Source organism: Rhinichthys klamathensis, unplaced genomic scaffold (assembly GCF_029890125.1).
Source record: "Rhinichthys klamathensis goyatoka isolate OS25496 unplaced genomic scaffold, OSU_Roscu_1.1 h1tg000030l_1, whole genome shotgun sequence".
Classification (NCBI taxonomy): domain Eukaryota; kingdom Metazoa; phylum Chordata; class Actinopteri; order Cypriniformes; family Leuciscidae; genus Rhinichthys; species Rhinichthys klamathensis.
Window position 1 is genome coordinate 1,681,842 of NW_026606580.1, and position 13,179 is coordinate 1,695,020.

General features: G+C 40.4%; 1 protein-coding gene and 1 pseudogene across 8 annotated transcripts in view; one reads left to right on the forward strand and one right to left on the reverse strand.

Annotated features, from left to right (window-relative positions):
* The window catches only part of sdk2b (sidekick cell adhesion molecule 2b), a 342,012-nt gene that overhangs the window by 285,739 nt on the left and 43,094 nt on the right, over positions 1-13,179 (forward strand). For all 8 annotated transcript variants that reach the window (XM_056245433.1, XM_056245436.1, XM_056245434.1 and 5 more), the window contains exons 11-16: positions 1,110-1,277; positions 1,409-1,511; positions 9,386-9,562; positions 10,263-10,399; positions 11,351-11,498; positions 12,924-13,064. In XM_056245433.1, the coding sequence (XP_056101408.1) occupies positions 1,110-1,277; positions 1,409-1,511; positions 9,386-9,562; positions 10,263-10,399; positions 11,351-11,498; positions 12,924-13,064 (874 nt within the window). The remainder of the gene's footprint in view (positions 1-1,109; positions 1,278-1,408; positions 1,512-9,385; positions 9,563-10,262; positions 10,400-11,350; positions 11,499-12,923; positions 13,065-13,179) is intronic.
* On the reverse strand, positions 6,930-7,046 carry LOC130080169 (5S ribosomal RNA; annotated as a pseudogene).

Genomic DNA, 13,179 nt, shown 5'->3' on the forward strand with positions numbered 1-13,179 from the left:
TGGGCCCTCTTGTCCGTGCAGTTATAATGAATGGGAACCAAGGCTGTCATGCTTGTGCAAAATCAGCATAAAACGTAGTCTATATGACTCTCACACTTTATTCCAAGTCCTCTGATACAATACAAAAGCTTTGCGTGAGTTGCATACCTAAATTTAAGATTTTTTTTTTTCAATTGAAAATCTTTACATTTGCCAGGTTTAACGAAAGACTTATTTCTGAATCATTTTAGTCAAATCTTGAATGGAAAGAAAAGGAAAGATTACAGGTGCATGACGACTTAAATTTCATTCAAATTGTCACACAAAACTACCATATGACTTCAAAAGATTTAGAATATAGAGTCATATTGACTTTTATGCTGCTTTTGTGTCCTTTCTGAGGCTGGAAACCTTCAGTGCCCATGGGGACTAATTGCATAGAAAGATAAAACAGTATAATTCCCCATTTGTGTTCACACAAATCAAATAAAGTCATATGGGTTTAGAACGACATGAGGGTAAATACTTCAGCAATAAAATATAAATAAGAGTGTCTGAGTGTTCTTTCAGTTTTGTTGATAACAAATCCATAGATCTGCTGCTTAATCTGTATTCGGGTTTTGATAACGTTAAAACTAACAGCAGAATGTGTATATAATATAATAAAATAAAATGTATTATATTATATTATTTATATTATATTAAATTCAATTTAAAAAATATATATATATGTATATTGAATTTTAAAGAGAATGGAAACCCAAAAAAGCTTTGCGCACCTTTTGCACTTTATTTGTGGCCTCTGGACAATAAAATCTTGTGAGCTTTTTGGCCAATTTTCGTGTGCGGATCTTTTTACAGATTTTTTTTTTGTTGTAAAAATAAATTCCCCAATTTTTATTACAAATAAAATACAATTATTTTTGAATTAAAATTAAAATCAAATTATTATTTTTTACATTTCTTATTAAATGTAAATAAAATTCCTTATATTTTCGCTATAGGCTTTATGTTCATCATGCAACTTGGTTTGTTAATATACAGCAGATGCCCAATGATGTGCGGTTACCATTTGATTTTGTCTATTTTAATAACATGTATTTTTGCCTGGGTATGTGTGTGACCTGCAGGAGAACGAGTGCTGGCCAGCGGTTCGGTTCAGCTACCCCGGTTCACTCTCCTGGAATCAGGAAGTTTACTCATAAGCCCCTCCCACATATCAGACGCCGGCACCTACACCTGCATGGCCAGCAACTCCCGTGGCATAGACGAGGCCTCGGCCGACCTCGTGGTCTGGGGTGAGTGTGTTTGTGTGTATAGATCAGAGCTATGTTTTTACTTGATGACGTCCGTGTTCAAGTGTGTTTGCATGTTTGTGTCATACACCTGTGCATATACTGATGTGCATTTACTTGGTTCCCCATTACAGCACGTACACGCATCACTATTCCTCCTCAGGATCAGAGCGTCATCAAAGGAACAAAAGCCACCATGACCTGTGGTGTGACACATGACCCCAGCGTCTCAGTCAGGTGCGGCCCTCATACACTTGACTGTAAAGAAATATTGTGAACACAGAACGTTTTGTATTTTTTTAAACTACTTTTATGATAATGTAACTAAAGCCGTGTGGGGGGGGGGGATATTAATTACATGTTCACATTTTTTTAAGAAAATATAAATATTTGACCTTCATTATTATATGAAGGACATTGCTATGTAGTTGCTAAGTGGTACTAAATTGTTTTTTGTGTGTTGCTATGAAATTGTTAGGCTGTTACTAGGATGCTAGAGTGTTCTAAATGGTTGTAAGGGAGTTATTTGGTAGATTCTAGAGTGTTCTGGGTGGATTAGTGTTGTCAAAAATATCGATATTTCGATAAATATCGATACTGAAATATCTGAACGGTACCAATACTAATTTCCCGAAGTATCGATACTCAGGCGCGTTGACAAACACCACACGTGACGCACTCGTCTCATTCGCTCTGGTTAAATAGCAAAAGTGAAGTGAATGGAAAGATGGCGAGGGCGGCGCCCCCGCGACCGGCTTTGGTTGATTGATAAAGAACACCGCGAGCGGGCATGTCGGAGAATAGCGCGGACACGCGTAAAAAACACACCGCGAGCGGGCATGTCGGAGTCGGAGAATAGCGTGGACACGCGCTACACACCGCGAGGGGGCATGTCGGAGAATTGCGCGGACGCGAGCGGGCATGTCGGAGAATAGCGCGGACGCGAGCGGGCATGTCGGAGAATAGCGCGGACACGCGAGCGGGCTGCGGGCACCCAACAGATTGTTTGACTATCAATAATCCCTCACATCACTCATTTTTTAAAATTATTGTATAGGTGACTGTATACAGACTTAAGGAACAGGCTCCAGGGGTAGGCTACTATTTAGCAGCATATGCTCAGCATCAGGGGTGTTTGTTGTTTGGACAGACCTGCCCCCACTGCTAAAAAAAGTCCTCAAGGAAACACTGTAACTCTTCTCATTTGAACTTTTCTGAAACATTAACCAAGATGGCCTAGTATTGTTGTTGATAAGAGTGTTGTCTCGTTTTAATTCTTAAAGTTAACATAATCTGACTGAGGAATCTTAGACAAGTAAATATTGTAAGGCCTTGTTCATATGTGGAAATAAATCAGATGTAAATCGGATATGTGCCAATGCGACTGTCATGTAAACAGGCAGATCGGATTTTCCGAGGCATTAGGCTGCGTCTCCGCGGTTTAATGACGAGAGAAACCCAGACGCGCATCTGCGGATGGACGGATGGCCCGATGAAACATTGTGTCGTCGTAGGAGAGGAATGTGGACACACGTTGACACAACATATCAAACGTTGGCTTGCTCATCCTAAAATTTCGGACCCACTGCTCCTCGTTAAAGCCCGCCACGATTTTTTCACGTGGCATTTACGCCAAAAATATAGCTTTATGGCGTTTAATACGCACGTTTACAGTGCGTATCATATGCAAGCAAAAACTATTTTTGGCGTAGGCTATAAATGGCATGAGAAATAAAATTTGTGCTATAGATAGGCTACTCACTTTTATGAGATCATGTTGTATGTTCCCACCTGTCCTGAGATCTCGCTGCGCTTCGTCCATCTGAGCAAGACGACCCCTTTAAACATGCGCGATGTTTCAGTTAAGTGTAAACACATGACTCGGATATGGGTCACAATTTAAAGAACGTGTAAACGGACGGTAAAAAAAATCGGATATAGGCAACAAATCAGAATTGGGCATCAAGACCTGCAGTGTAAACGAGGCCTAACTGTGGTCAAATGTAAATTAACTGGTGCCTATTTAACTTTATTAAAAAATTATTATTTAATTCTGCAATTTTCCTTTATTAGCGATTATCATCAATTTGATTACACAGATATTAATTAAACTAAACAGCTATCTCTGAATTCAATAATGACATGCCTTTAACTGAAAATTGAATGTTTAATCTTATTATTATACATTACTGACTCTCTATCCTCCAATTTGATACTGTTAAGTGCTTTTTTGTTGCAGTATATTTTAATCTTTGATAACAGTAGGTAATAAAAATACATCATGTTAGCTCTGGTCCAATTAAAAAATATAAACAAATAGAACTCAGGACATTTTTGTTCGTGTAAAATATACCTCATTGTCATGTTCTAGACTTGTTATATTTAGCTTTAAATAAAAAAAAATACCCCCTTAATATTGTGGCAGCTTTTTCTCCGTGGTATCGAAAATGGTATCGAATATCGATATTTTTCAAGGTATCGTATCGAAGTTAGAAATTCTAGTATCGTGACAACACTAGGGTGGATGCTAGGCCGTTACTAGGTGGATGATAGAATGTTTTTGGTGGTTGCTTGGCTGTTTCTAGGTGAATGATAGAATGTTTTGAGCAGTTGCTAGGCGGATGCTAAAGTGTTCTGGATGGTTGTTAGGGTGTTACTTGGTGGATGCTAGAGTGGTTGCTAGGACATTACTAGGTAGATGATAGAATGTTCTAGATGGTTGCTAGCTAGGCAGTTACTAGGTTAATGCTAGAGTGATCCTGGTGGTTGCTAGGGAATTATTAGGAGGATGCTAGAGTGTTCTGGGTGGTTGCTAGGCCGTTACTAGGTGGATGCTAGAGTGTTCTGGATGGTTGTTAGGGGTGTTACTTGGTGGATGATAGAATGTTCTGGGTGGTTGCTAGCCATTACTAGATGGATGATTGAATATTTTGGATGGTTGCTAGGTGGATGCTAGAGTGTTCTGGATGGTTGTTAGGACATTACTTGGTGGATGCTAGAGAGTTCTGGGTGGTTACTAGGCCATTATTAGGTGTATGATGGAATGTTTTGGGTGGTTGCTAGGCATTAGTAGGTGGATGTTAGAGTGTTCTGGTTGGAATGTTTTGGGTGGTTGCTAGGCATTAGTAGGTGAATTATTGTTGGTTCTAGAACAAGGAGTGTTCTTGTTGGTTGCTAGGCTGTTACAAGGTTGATTATAGAAAGTTTTGGGTGGTTGTTTGGGCGTTACTTGGTGGATGCTAGAGTGTTCTGGGCTGCGTTTCCCAAAACCATTGTAAGCCTAAGTTGATCGTAGAACCATTGCCACCAATGATCTCTATGATTAACTTAGGCTTACGATGCTTTTGGCAAATGCAGCCCCTGCTGGTTACTAGGCCGTTACCATGTGGATGATAGAATGTTTTAGGTGGTTGCTAGGCCGTTACTAGGTGGATGATAGAATGTTTCGGGTAGTTGCGAGGCATTAGTAGGTGGATGTTAGAGTGTTCTGGGTGGTTGCTAGGGAATTACTTGATGAATGCTAGAGTATTCGGGGTGCTAGGGTGTTACTAGGTGAATGTCACAGTGTTTGGGTGGTTATGTGTGTGCTGGGTGGGTACTAGGCCATGACTAGGTGGATGTTAAAGTGTTCAGAGTGGTTGCTAGTCTGTTACTATGCAGATACTACAGTGTTCTGGGTGGTTGCTATTATGTTTTGGATGGTGGCTTGCTACCCCTGAGTATGAGCAATCGTGATGCAAGCCTTATGTTTCACACCATTTAAATCCCAATGGATAAAATCATCTGGTGTTAATGATGCCTCACCAGCGTGAAATCATGAGCCATTACATTATCTCAACATTTACAACCCCTGTATGGTTCCCCAGGATCCTTTGAATGTCCCTTGAATCTCAGTGCGCTCATTTGGAAGTCAGCAGCTTCAACCATCCTCCATTACGGTAGACCTGCATCGTGATTTGAAGGCAAGATTCAGACTCTCAATGAGCACCTGAACTTCAATTAGTGACACCTTTTAAGAGTTGTTTTTCAGCTGATTCAGTTATGTCAGGCTCCCTCTGTCTTCCGCTTCCATTTCTTTCTGTCCTCCGTAACCTCCTTTCCGAACGCCCGTAGAGGGATTTCGCTTATTTCGTAAAGAATGAGGGATGAGAAGGAGGGATAATTGTGTTGGATGGAGCCAGTAATTGATAGCAGCAGTAAAAGGATTTCCAACAAGCCAGGTCATGATGCAATTAATCACGAGTGTTTGTGAATGCGTATCTGTTTCCAGCGTGTGTGCGAGAGAGTCTTATCGATTACGCAGAGGTTGGACACATCTGTTAGACGCTTCTGATGACCTTGGATGTTCCCTGAATACTGTGCAGTGTCTTTGAGATGAATGTAATATGTAGATCTACTCAGTTAAATACACTGTTTCATACACACAGGTGTTACGTTTGCCAGACCAGAGGCACATAGGAACGATTACTTTACTGTGATACAATAAATCATTTTTATTCTCTCCCCCCCTCTCTCTCTCTCTCTCTCTCTCTCTTCAAAACTCTCTCTTTAACTTTAATTTGTATTTAAAGACTTCATCATAAAGTATATTATACTGTATGTAATGATTCATCAGTCCTAAAAAAGTTTTTCATAATCCACCTAGTTACTGTTCTGGTCGGTTGCTAGGCCGTTACTAGTCGGATGCTTGAGTGTTATGGCTGGTTGCTTTTATTTTTGTCTTTATTTAGATAGTATAGCTGGAGAGAGGACAGGAAGCAAAGTCGGAGAGAGAGGAAGTCGGGAAAGGGCCACAAGTCGGAACCATAGACTGTAAAAGAATATGGTCAGCGCGTCTCCGCTACCTTCCACTGTAGAAAAATTAAGCCATAATATCCCAGTAACCGTCGTTGGCGATTATGTCGTTTGGAGCCCGAGTCTGCACAGTGGTAATCCTGAGGTGGAGCCGCGGCATCAAGGTCCCGCCCAAACGCCCGCAGACTCAATCGCAAGCACAGCTGTCAATCATGACATTACAACACGTTTTTATAGCATCACAAATCTAACTAAAACCTGGAAACTGGTACTGGGGAACACGAACACTCGAACACAGGTCTGCATGATGAGAACTACATAAAACGACTGAAACCATCTTTGGGAAAAAATTTATTGAAATGTAATTGGATTTTTTTAGTTTTGCTCGTGTTCCATGCGATTACATGGAGAATGAATGAATGAATGAATGAGGCATTTATATAGCGCTTTCATATGTACTACTGTACACCCAAAGCGCTTTACAATCATATCAGGGGTTCTCTCCTCAACCAGCACCAGTGTGCAGCATCCACTTGGATGATGCGACGGCAGCCACAGTACAACGGCGCCAGTGCGCTCACCACACACCAGCTATAGGTGGAGAGGAGAGAGAGTGATAGAGCCAATTCAGTGGATGGGGATTATTAGGAGGCCATGATTGGCAGGGGCCAATGGGTGGAATGTGGCCAGGACACCGGGGTTACACCCCTACTCTTTACGAGAAGTGCCATGGGATTTTTAACGACCACAGAGAGTCAGGGCCTCGGTTTAACGTCTCAAGGGTCCCCATCACTATACTGGGGCGTTAGGACCCACACAGACGACAGGGTGAGCGCCCCCTGCTGGCCTCACTAACACCTCTTCCAGCAGCAACCTGGTTTTCTCAGGAGGTCTCCCATCCAGGTACTAACCAGGCTCAGCCCTGCTTAGCTTCAGTGGGCAACCAGTCTTGGGCTACAGGGTGATATGGCTGCTGGAGAGGGCGGGGTTTAAGACCTATCCACAACTTTCCCGAACTTTGACCTTTCCATGAATCGCTATGGTAACGTAGAATGCTTAGAACAAGCCGGTATCAAACTTCCTGTTTACATTAGCCTGTAGCTGCTGCTATCAGCTAAACGCTATTAGTATTTAGGAGTAGAAGTGCTATACTCTTACAACAACGCCGCTGGCAAAATGAGCACATCTCACAGATGGTCCCATGGACCTGACTATCTTACGAGAACTGGCGATAGAACAGTTACAGTGCCCCATCCGTCTACCTTAACGGAATGGGTAGACGATATGAAATTGTGGCCAGACGTTAGCTATGTGGATATCGTTAACTATTTCGTGCTTAGTGAGGGTGTTGATGGTGAGACACTACGAAATTATAAGAGCACAGAGGCTTACAACTATCTACACAGCAACAAAATTGGAAAAATACTGTGTACAAAATACGACGAGTTCATCTTCCTTAAGGCTGAGGTCGAGCCGAGTCAGAGCATCAACAAGCCCAAACAACTTGCTTGGATAATGACGAGGCCGATTGGTATAATCGAAACAGTCGGCTGTTCATGCATTGCAGGGCTAGGAAAATCTTGTAGCCATGCAGCAGCTGTCATTTGGAAGGTAGGTATAGGCTGTTAGAGCGATCTTGCTACACATTAAATCTGTAAATTATTGAAAACAATAAAGAATACCCCTTACAAAAACAGCTTAACTGCAGTTTTTATTCTAAGTAAAGTGCAGGACAATGTCTGTGTTCGAAATATTGAATTTATGCAGTAGCCTACTGTAGTGTGCAATGCCGTTAATGTACAAAAATGTCATCAACATTATGTTATGGCTGATTTAGGTCCAGAATGCAGTGGTTAGTGGAAAGACAGGGCTTGCATGTACTGACACACAGCGGAGATGGAATGAAGGAACATCCAAGAACCTTCAGCCCAAGCGTCTGAGCCAGATTCATTTTAGGCACCACAAGGCAGAGGATGAGTATGAGGAAGAGACTAGGGCAGTTGGCAGTCAGCTCCCAAACACACCACAGTATCAGTCCCACAAAGACTTTAGAGAGAGTGTGGACAAATCTCTAACAAAACCTCTATTTCTTCTCAAGAATACACTACTGGAATACACACTTTTTGTCTCGTCCTTCGGCATTGAATGGAGTGCGTAGGGTGCTGGGCAACAGGTCAAGCGGGTCCGTTTATGTTGGAAACAGATCCCGTTCATAAAGTCCTTCAGTTTTCGCGTGTTGTTTGTGCACCCGACAACGGCACACGTTGAGCCACAAGGAGCCATTGCGTAGTCTGTCACATTTAATATTTATAAGTAATCAGTTTTCCTCCTTTTGTTTGTGCCGCGAGTAGTGTCCCTTGTTTGCTAGCTTCATTGCTGTCGTCTGTCTCCCTGCTAAGGCTAAACCGGAACTTAGATACCGGCAACAGGAAGTATCGTGTGTCATGGCGACGCCCAATAAGACTCGCAGGAAAGTTGTGAATACTGCAGCCAGCCACCGGGGGGCGATCAAAATGCTTTGGCTTCACTTTTCTAGACTTGTGTGGCACACTTGGTCGGGAGTTGAACTCGGGTTGCCCGAAGCGCAACTTCACTACATGTTAGAACACTGCCTAGGAAGCCATCGGCTCTAACTGGTTGCTAAAGTTTAACAAGATTGATGCTAGAACTGGGTGGTTGCTAGGGTGTTACTAGATGGATTCTAGAACATTCTGGGTGATAGCTAGGATTTTGTGGGTGGTTGCTAGGTCGTTATTTTGGTGGGTGTTCTGGATGGTTGCTAGGCCATTAGGTGAATGCTAGAATGTTGTAGGTGTTTGCTTGGATGTTACTAGTTGGATGCTAGAGTATTCTTGATGGTTGCAATAGTTTTACAAGAGTGATGCTAGAACTGCGTGATTGCTTGGATGTGCTGGATGGTTGCTAGGCTGTAACTAGGTGGATACTACAGTGTTTTGGGTGGTTGCCAGGCAGTTACTAGGTTACTACTATTAGGTGGTTTCTAGGGTCTTTGTTGTGATTTCTAAGTTGTTTACAGATTTTGAAAAAAACGGTTTTAGGAAGCACCACTATTAACATTAACATTGCAGAATTTTCACAATCAAATCTAGATGGATCAAATCAAGTCCCACTGTACAATATTTCCACTTCATTTTACATTATGAAAATACAATATATTTGACGTTATCTGATATTTAATGACAGAATAAAAACAGCTGCGTATACACAGTAATGGTCTAAAAATAAACTGATATTTGTAGACTTTGTAGACAATAATAGTATTGGTCTTGTATGTTGTTGTTTGTGTGTACGTTCAGGTTTGTTTGGGAGAAGGATGGTCAGGTGATCATCCCTCAGTCTCTGCCTCGAATGCGACTGGATGTCAACGGAACGCTGCACATCTCTCAGACCTGGTCAGGTGACATCGGCACATACACCTGCAGAGTGACATCAGTGGGCGGCAATGATTCCCGCAGCGCACACTTACGCGTGAGGTCAGAGATGAAAACGCTATCCCATCATCCTCTCTGCTCAGTCCTTCATCTCTTCTGATCATTTCGTTTTGATTTGGTCTGTCTCCTGCTCTCTGAATCGTACCTCATTCAGTTTTTCAATATCCCTGTTCATCACCTGCACTCATTCGGTCTCTTTTTTTTGGGTGTCGTTGCCTCCATTTTTTAATTTAATAGCACAGTAGTTATTATCTGCTCTCATTTTTTTCTTTCTGTTCATCTCATTTCTCTTTTTTTTCCATCAAACATGTTTTGATTAACCCTGTCTTTTTCATTTTTGTTTTACTTTCATTATTGATTGATAATCCTGTAGTCATTTTAAACTCATTCATTCATTTCCACGTTTCTCCACTGTCATACATTGCCATTCTCTTTTTAAACTCATTTTTTATTCCTGTCAGATATAAGGGATTTATATATATATATATATAATATATGTCGCATTTACAGTGAGTGCAGCTTGATGCTACTATAAATTATGTTGTTAAAACTAGTCAACTACTAGATACTAGATGTAACATGAATAGTCCATTCCACCTTGACCTCCGTTTTATAGAATGACCCTTTTATGTACTTGTTCTCTTTAGATATTAGATATGCTTCATGGAGTGCTCATTAAATGGCCCTGAAAAGTAATGACTATCTCACGCTTTCTTCTTCTGAAATAACATATTACCCACAGGCAGTTGCCTCATGCCCCTGAGAACCCCACCGCAGTGTTAAGCACCTCAGAGAAGAGAGCCATAAACCTCACGTGGGCCAAACCTTTTGACGGGAACAGCCCTCTTATTCACTACATTCTGGAAGTATCTGAAAACAGTGAGTAAAGACCTCATGTGGATCATTAATCTTGGGCAAGTTGTGTGACATTGATATAGTTACCATGTTATGAATTTCACTAATGATGTTCTGAAAGTCATAATAATGTTAAATAGAGTAAGTTATTATTAATATTAAATGATCAACATAATTTTTTTATAATTACACCAATAATAATAATAATAATTCTTATTATTATATTAATACAATTATGGTGTGTGTCATAATAATAACAAACATCAATGAAAGTATTTATTAGTAGTAGTAGCAGTAGTATTAATAAAATGATCTAAACAAAACGTATTATTATTGCTGTTTTTATTGTTATGATTATTGTTATTATATTTATATTATATAATTACTATTAAAATAGTCATAGATTCAGCATCATTTATTTATAATTATAGCACCAATAATAATACTATTTATTATTATTATAGCAATACTACAACTAATAATAATCATTATTATTATTAATAAAATAATATGAATAAAATTATTTGTTTTTCATAATAACATAAACATTCCTATTATTATACATAAACATTCCTTTCCTTTTATAATTCTTTTTATTATTATTATTATAAGTAACTAATCATTTTTGAATTGTGTGTTTTTTTTTTATCAAAATAATGTATTAAAACATAATAATGGAAGTAAAAATAATAACCAACCACAATAATATTTAATATAATGTTTAAGATTATTATATATATTATATATTATATATATATTATTTATAATTATTATTTTCTTCGTATTTTTGTGTTCTTCGTATCACCTTCTGGGTTTTCTTCAGCACCAGCAAATAGAACCACTGAACTTGAAAGGCTCTTCAGTGGCTATACAGGACCTGAAGAAAGTTGTCCTATGCAAAACCTCTTTTTTTTTTTTTTTTGTAAGAATGTTGGTTTGGTTCATTGTGTGTCCTTCATTATCTGCTCTACACAGACGCTCCTTGGACGGTCCTGTTGGCTAACATTGAGCCAGAGTCGACCGCTGTAACGGTCAACGGGTTGATCCCGGCACGCTCATACCAGTTCCGCCTGTGTGCCGTCAACGACGTTGGCAAGGGCCAGTTCAGCAAGGAGACTGACCGGTGAGCTGATCACAGGGTCCTAAAGCCCGTCTAGTATCATAGCTGTGCCCTGTTTGACCATAAATGTAACACTATCACTCTGTCACAGCATGTGAAAATTGCCTGTGCTCTCATGGGACAGTGTCTATGGCAGGATTTATCTGTCTGAACGCTCTGTGTGTATACGGCTGTATTTCTCCTGGATGTGTTTATGTGTGTCAGTGTATCTTCCAAGGATCAGTGTAATCAAAGCCCTCGGCATGTAAAGGAAGCTTTTCAACACTTAAATTAGACATTCAGCAAATGCCCCCATCAGAACGGACACAAATCCCTCTGGTTCTCCAGAGGTTTGAGAAAAACCTCTTCTAGCCACGATAATCCCAATTCAGAATATACAGGGTGAAACCAGCCTATATAATAGAGAGATACAGAGAGATCATCTTACAGCTATATTACATCGCAGACTGTATATAGCACTGACGGACCATTTGCATTTAGAGTAAAATAAGTCCCACCTTCCAAGTAAAAGAGCCAATCGTCAATCAGCAATGTCATCGCTTTGTGTTCCCGACAGTTCTAGACTGGACCAACCTGGGAATTTTTTTTTTTTTTTTTTTACTGTTATTTTAGCCTAAAAACATAGTTTACAATACCATTCCAGTTCTATTTAATTGCTGATTTGAAATATTATTGAAATGTGCGTTTTTGCAGATGGTCGTCGAGTGAACCAACTTTCCTTGAAAGGAACTTTGGTAACATCTGCAGCTCCTGGTCTTAGTTTACTGTGAGACAACACAACAAGACAAGTGTCTTGTATTTAGTGGTCAAGGCCAATATATCAGCTAATATTTGCCATTTCTTAATTATCAGCATCAGACGACACATTTTTCTGAGGGAAGTGTCAGAAGATGCGATGAGAATGTGCCGTTCGCGTCTGGACGTTGTTCTGGTAGTTGTGACGTTTGGATTAGATTCATCGTCTGCTTTGCATTTCCTCAAAAAAAGAAAGTTCCCGCTTAGTTCAGAACCATGCATCGTTCATTTATATTTTAACACAGCTCCCTGCAATACTCAATCCTGATTCTTCAATCGCGCCATCTAGCGGTCTGTTATTACACGACAACATACACTACAACTGATAACAGACTGCTCAAGTGGGTACTTATTGAGGTAATAAAATATGTCAAATTGATATTTTGTGTTCAATTATTGACAAGTGGCCGCCTAATAAGCCAGATCATTTTGTAGTGGGTTCTTGTATCACCTTGAAGAGGTTTCTTTTGCATAACTATCTGCTGACAGTACACTATCCCTTAGCCTTGCCGCGCCCCCCCCCCTTTTATAATTATGGTCCCCCATAGGGGTCACACCCCAGAGTTTGAGGAACCGTCTAAGATATCGGCATCAGCAATCAAATAATCACGTATGTTTACCTTCTCTCCTCAGGGTCTCTCTTCCAGAAGAGCCACCCAGTGCTCCCCCTCAGAACGTCATTGCCAGTGGCCGCACCAACCAGTCCATCATGATTCAGTGGCAGCCACCACCAGAAAGCCACCAAAATGGCATCCTGAGAGGATACATCATCCGGTGAGACATGTTTACTCATGTCTGGGGTCTGATTGTATCTTAAACCCTTAGTTTTTTCTCTGTTTTACACTTATTTCACTCTCAATCTTCTGCTGTCTGTTTTTCCCAGTCAACG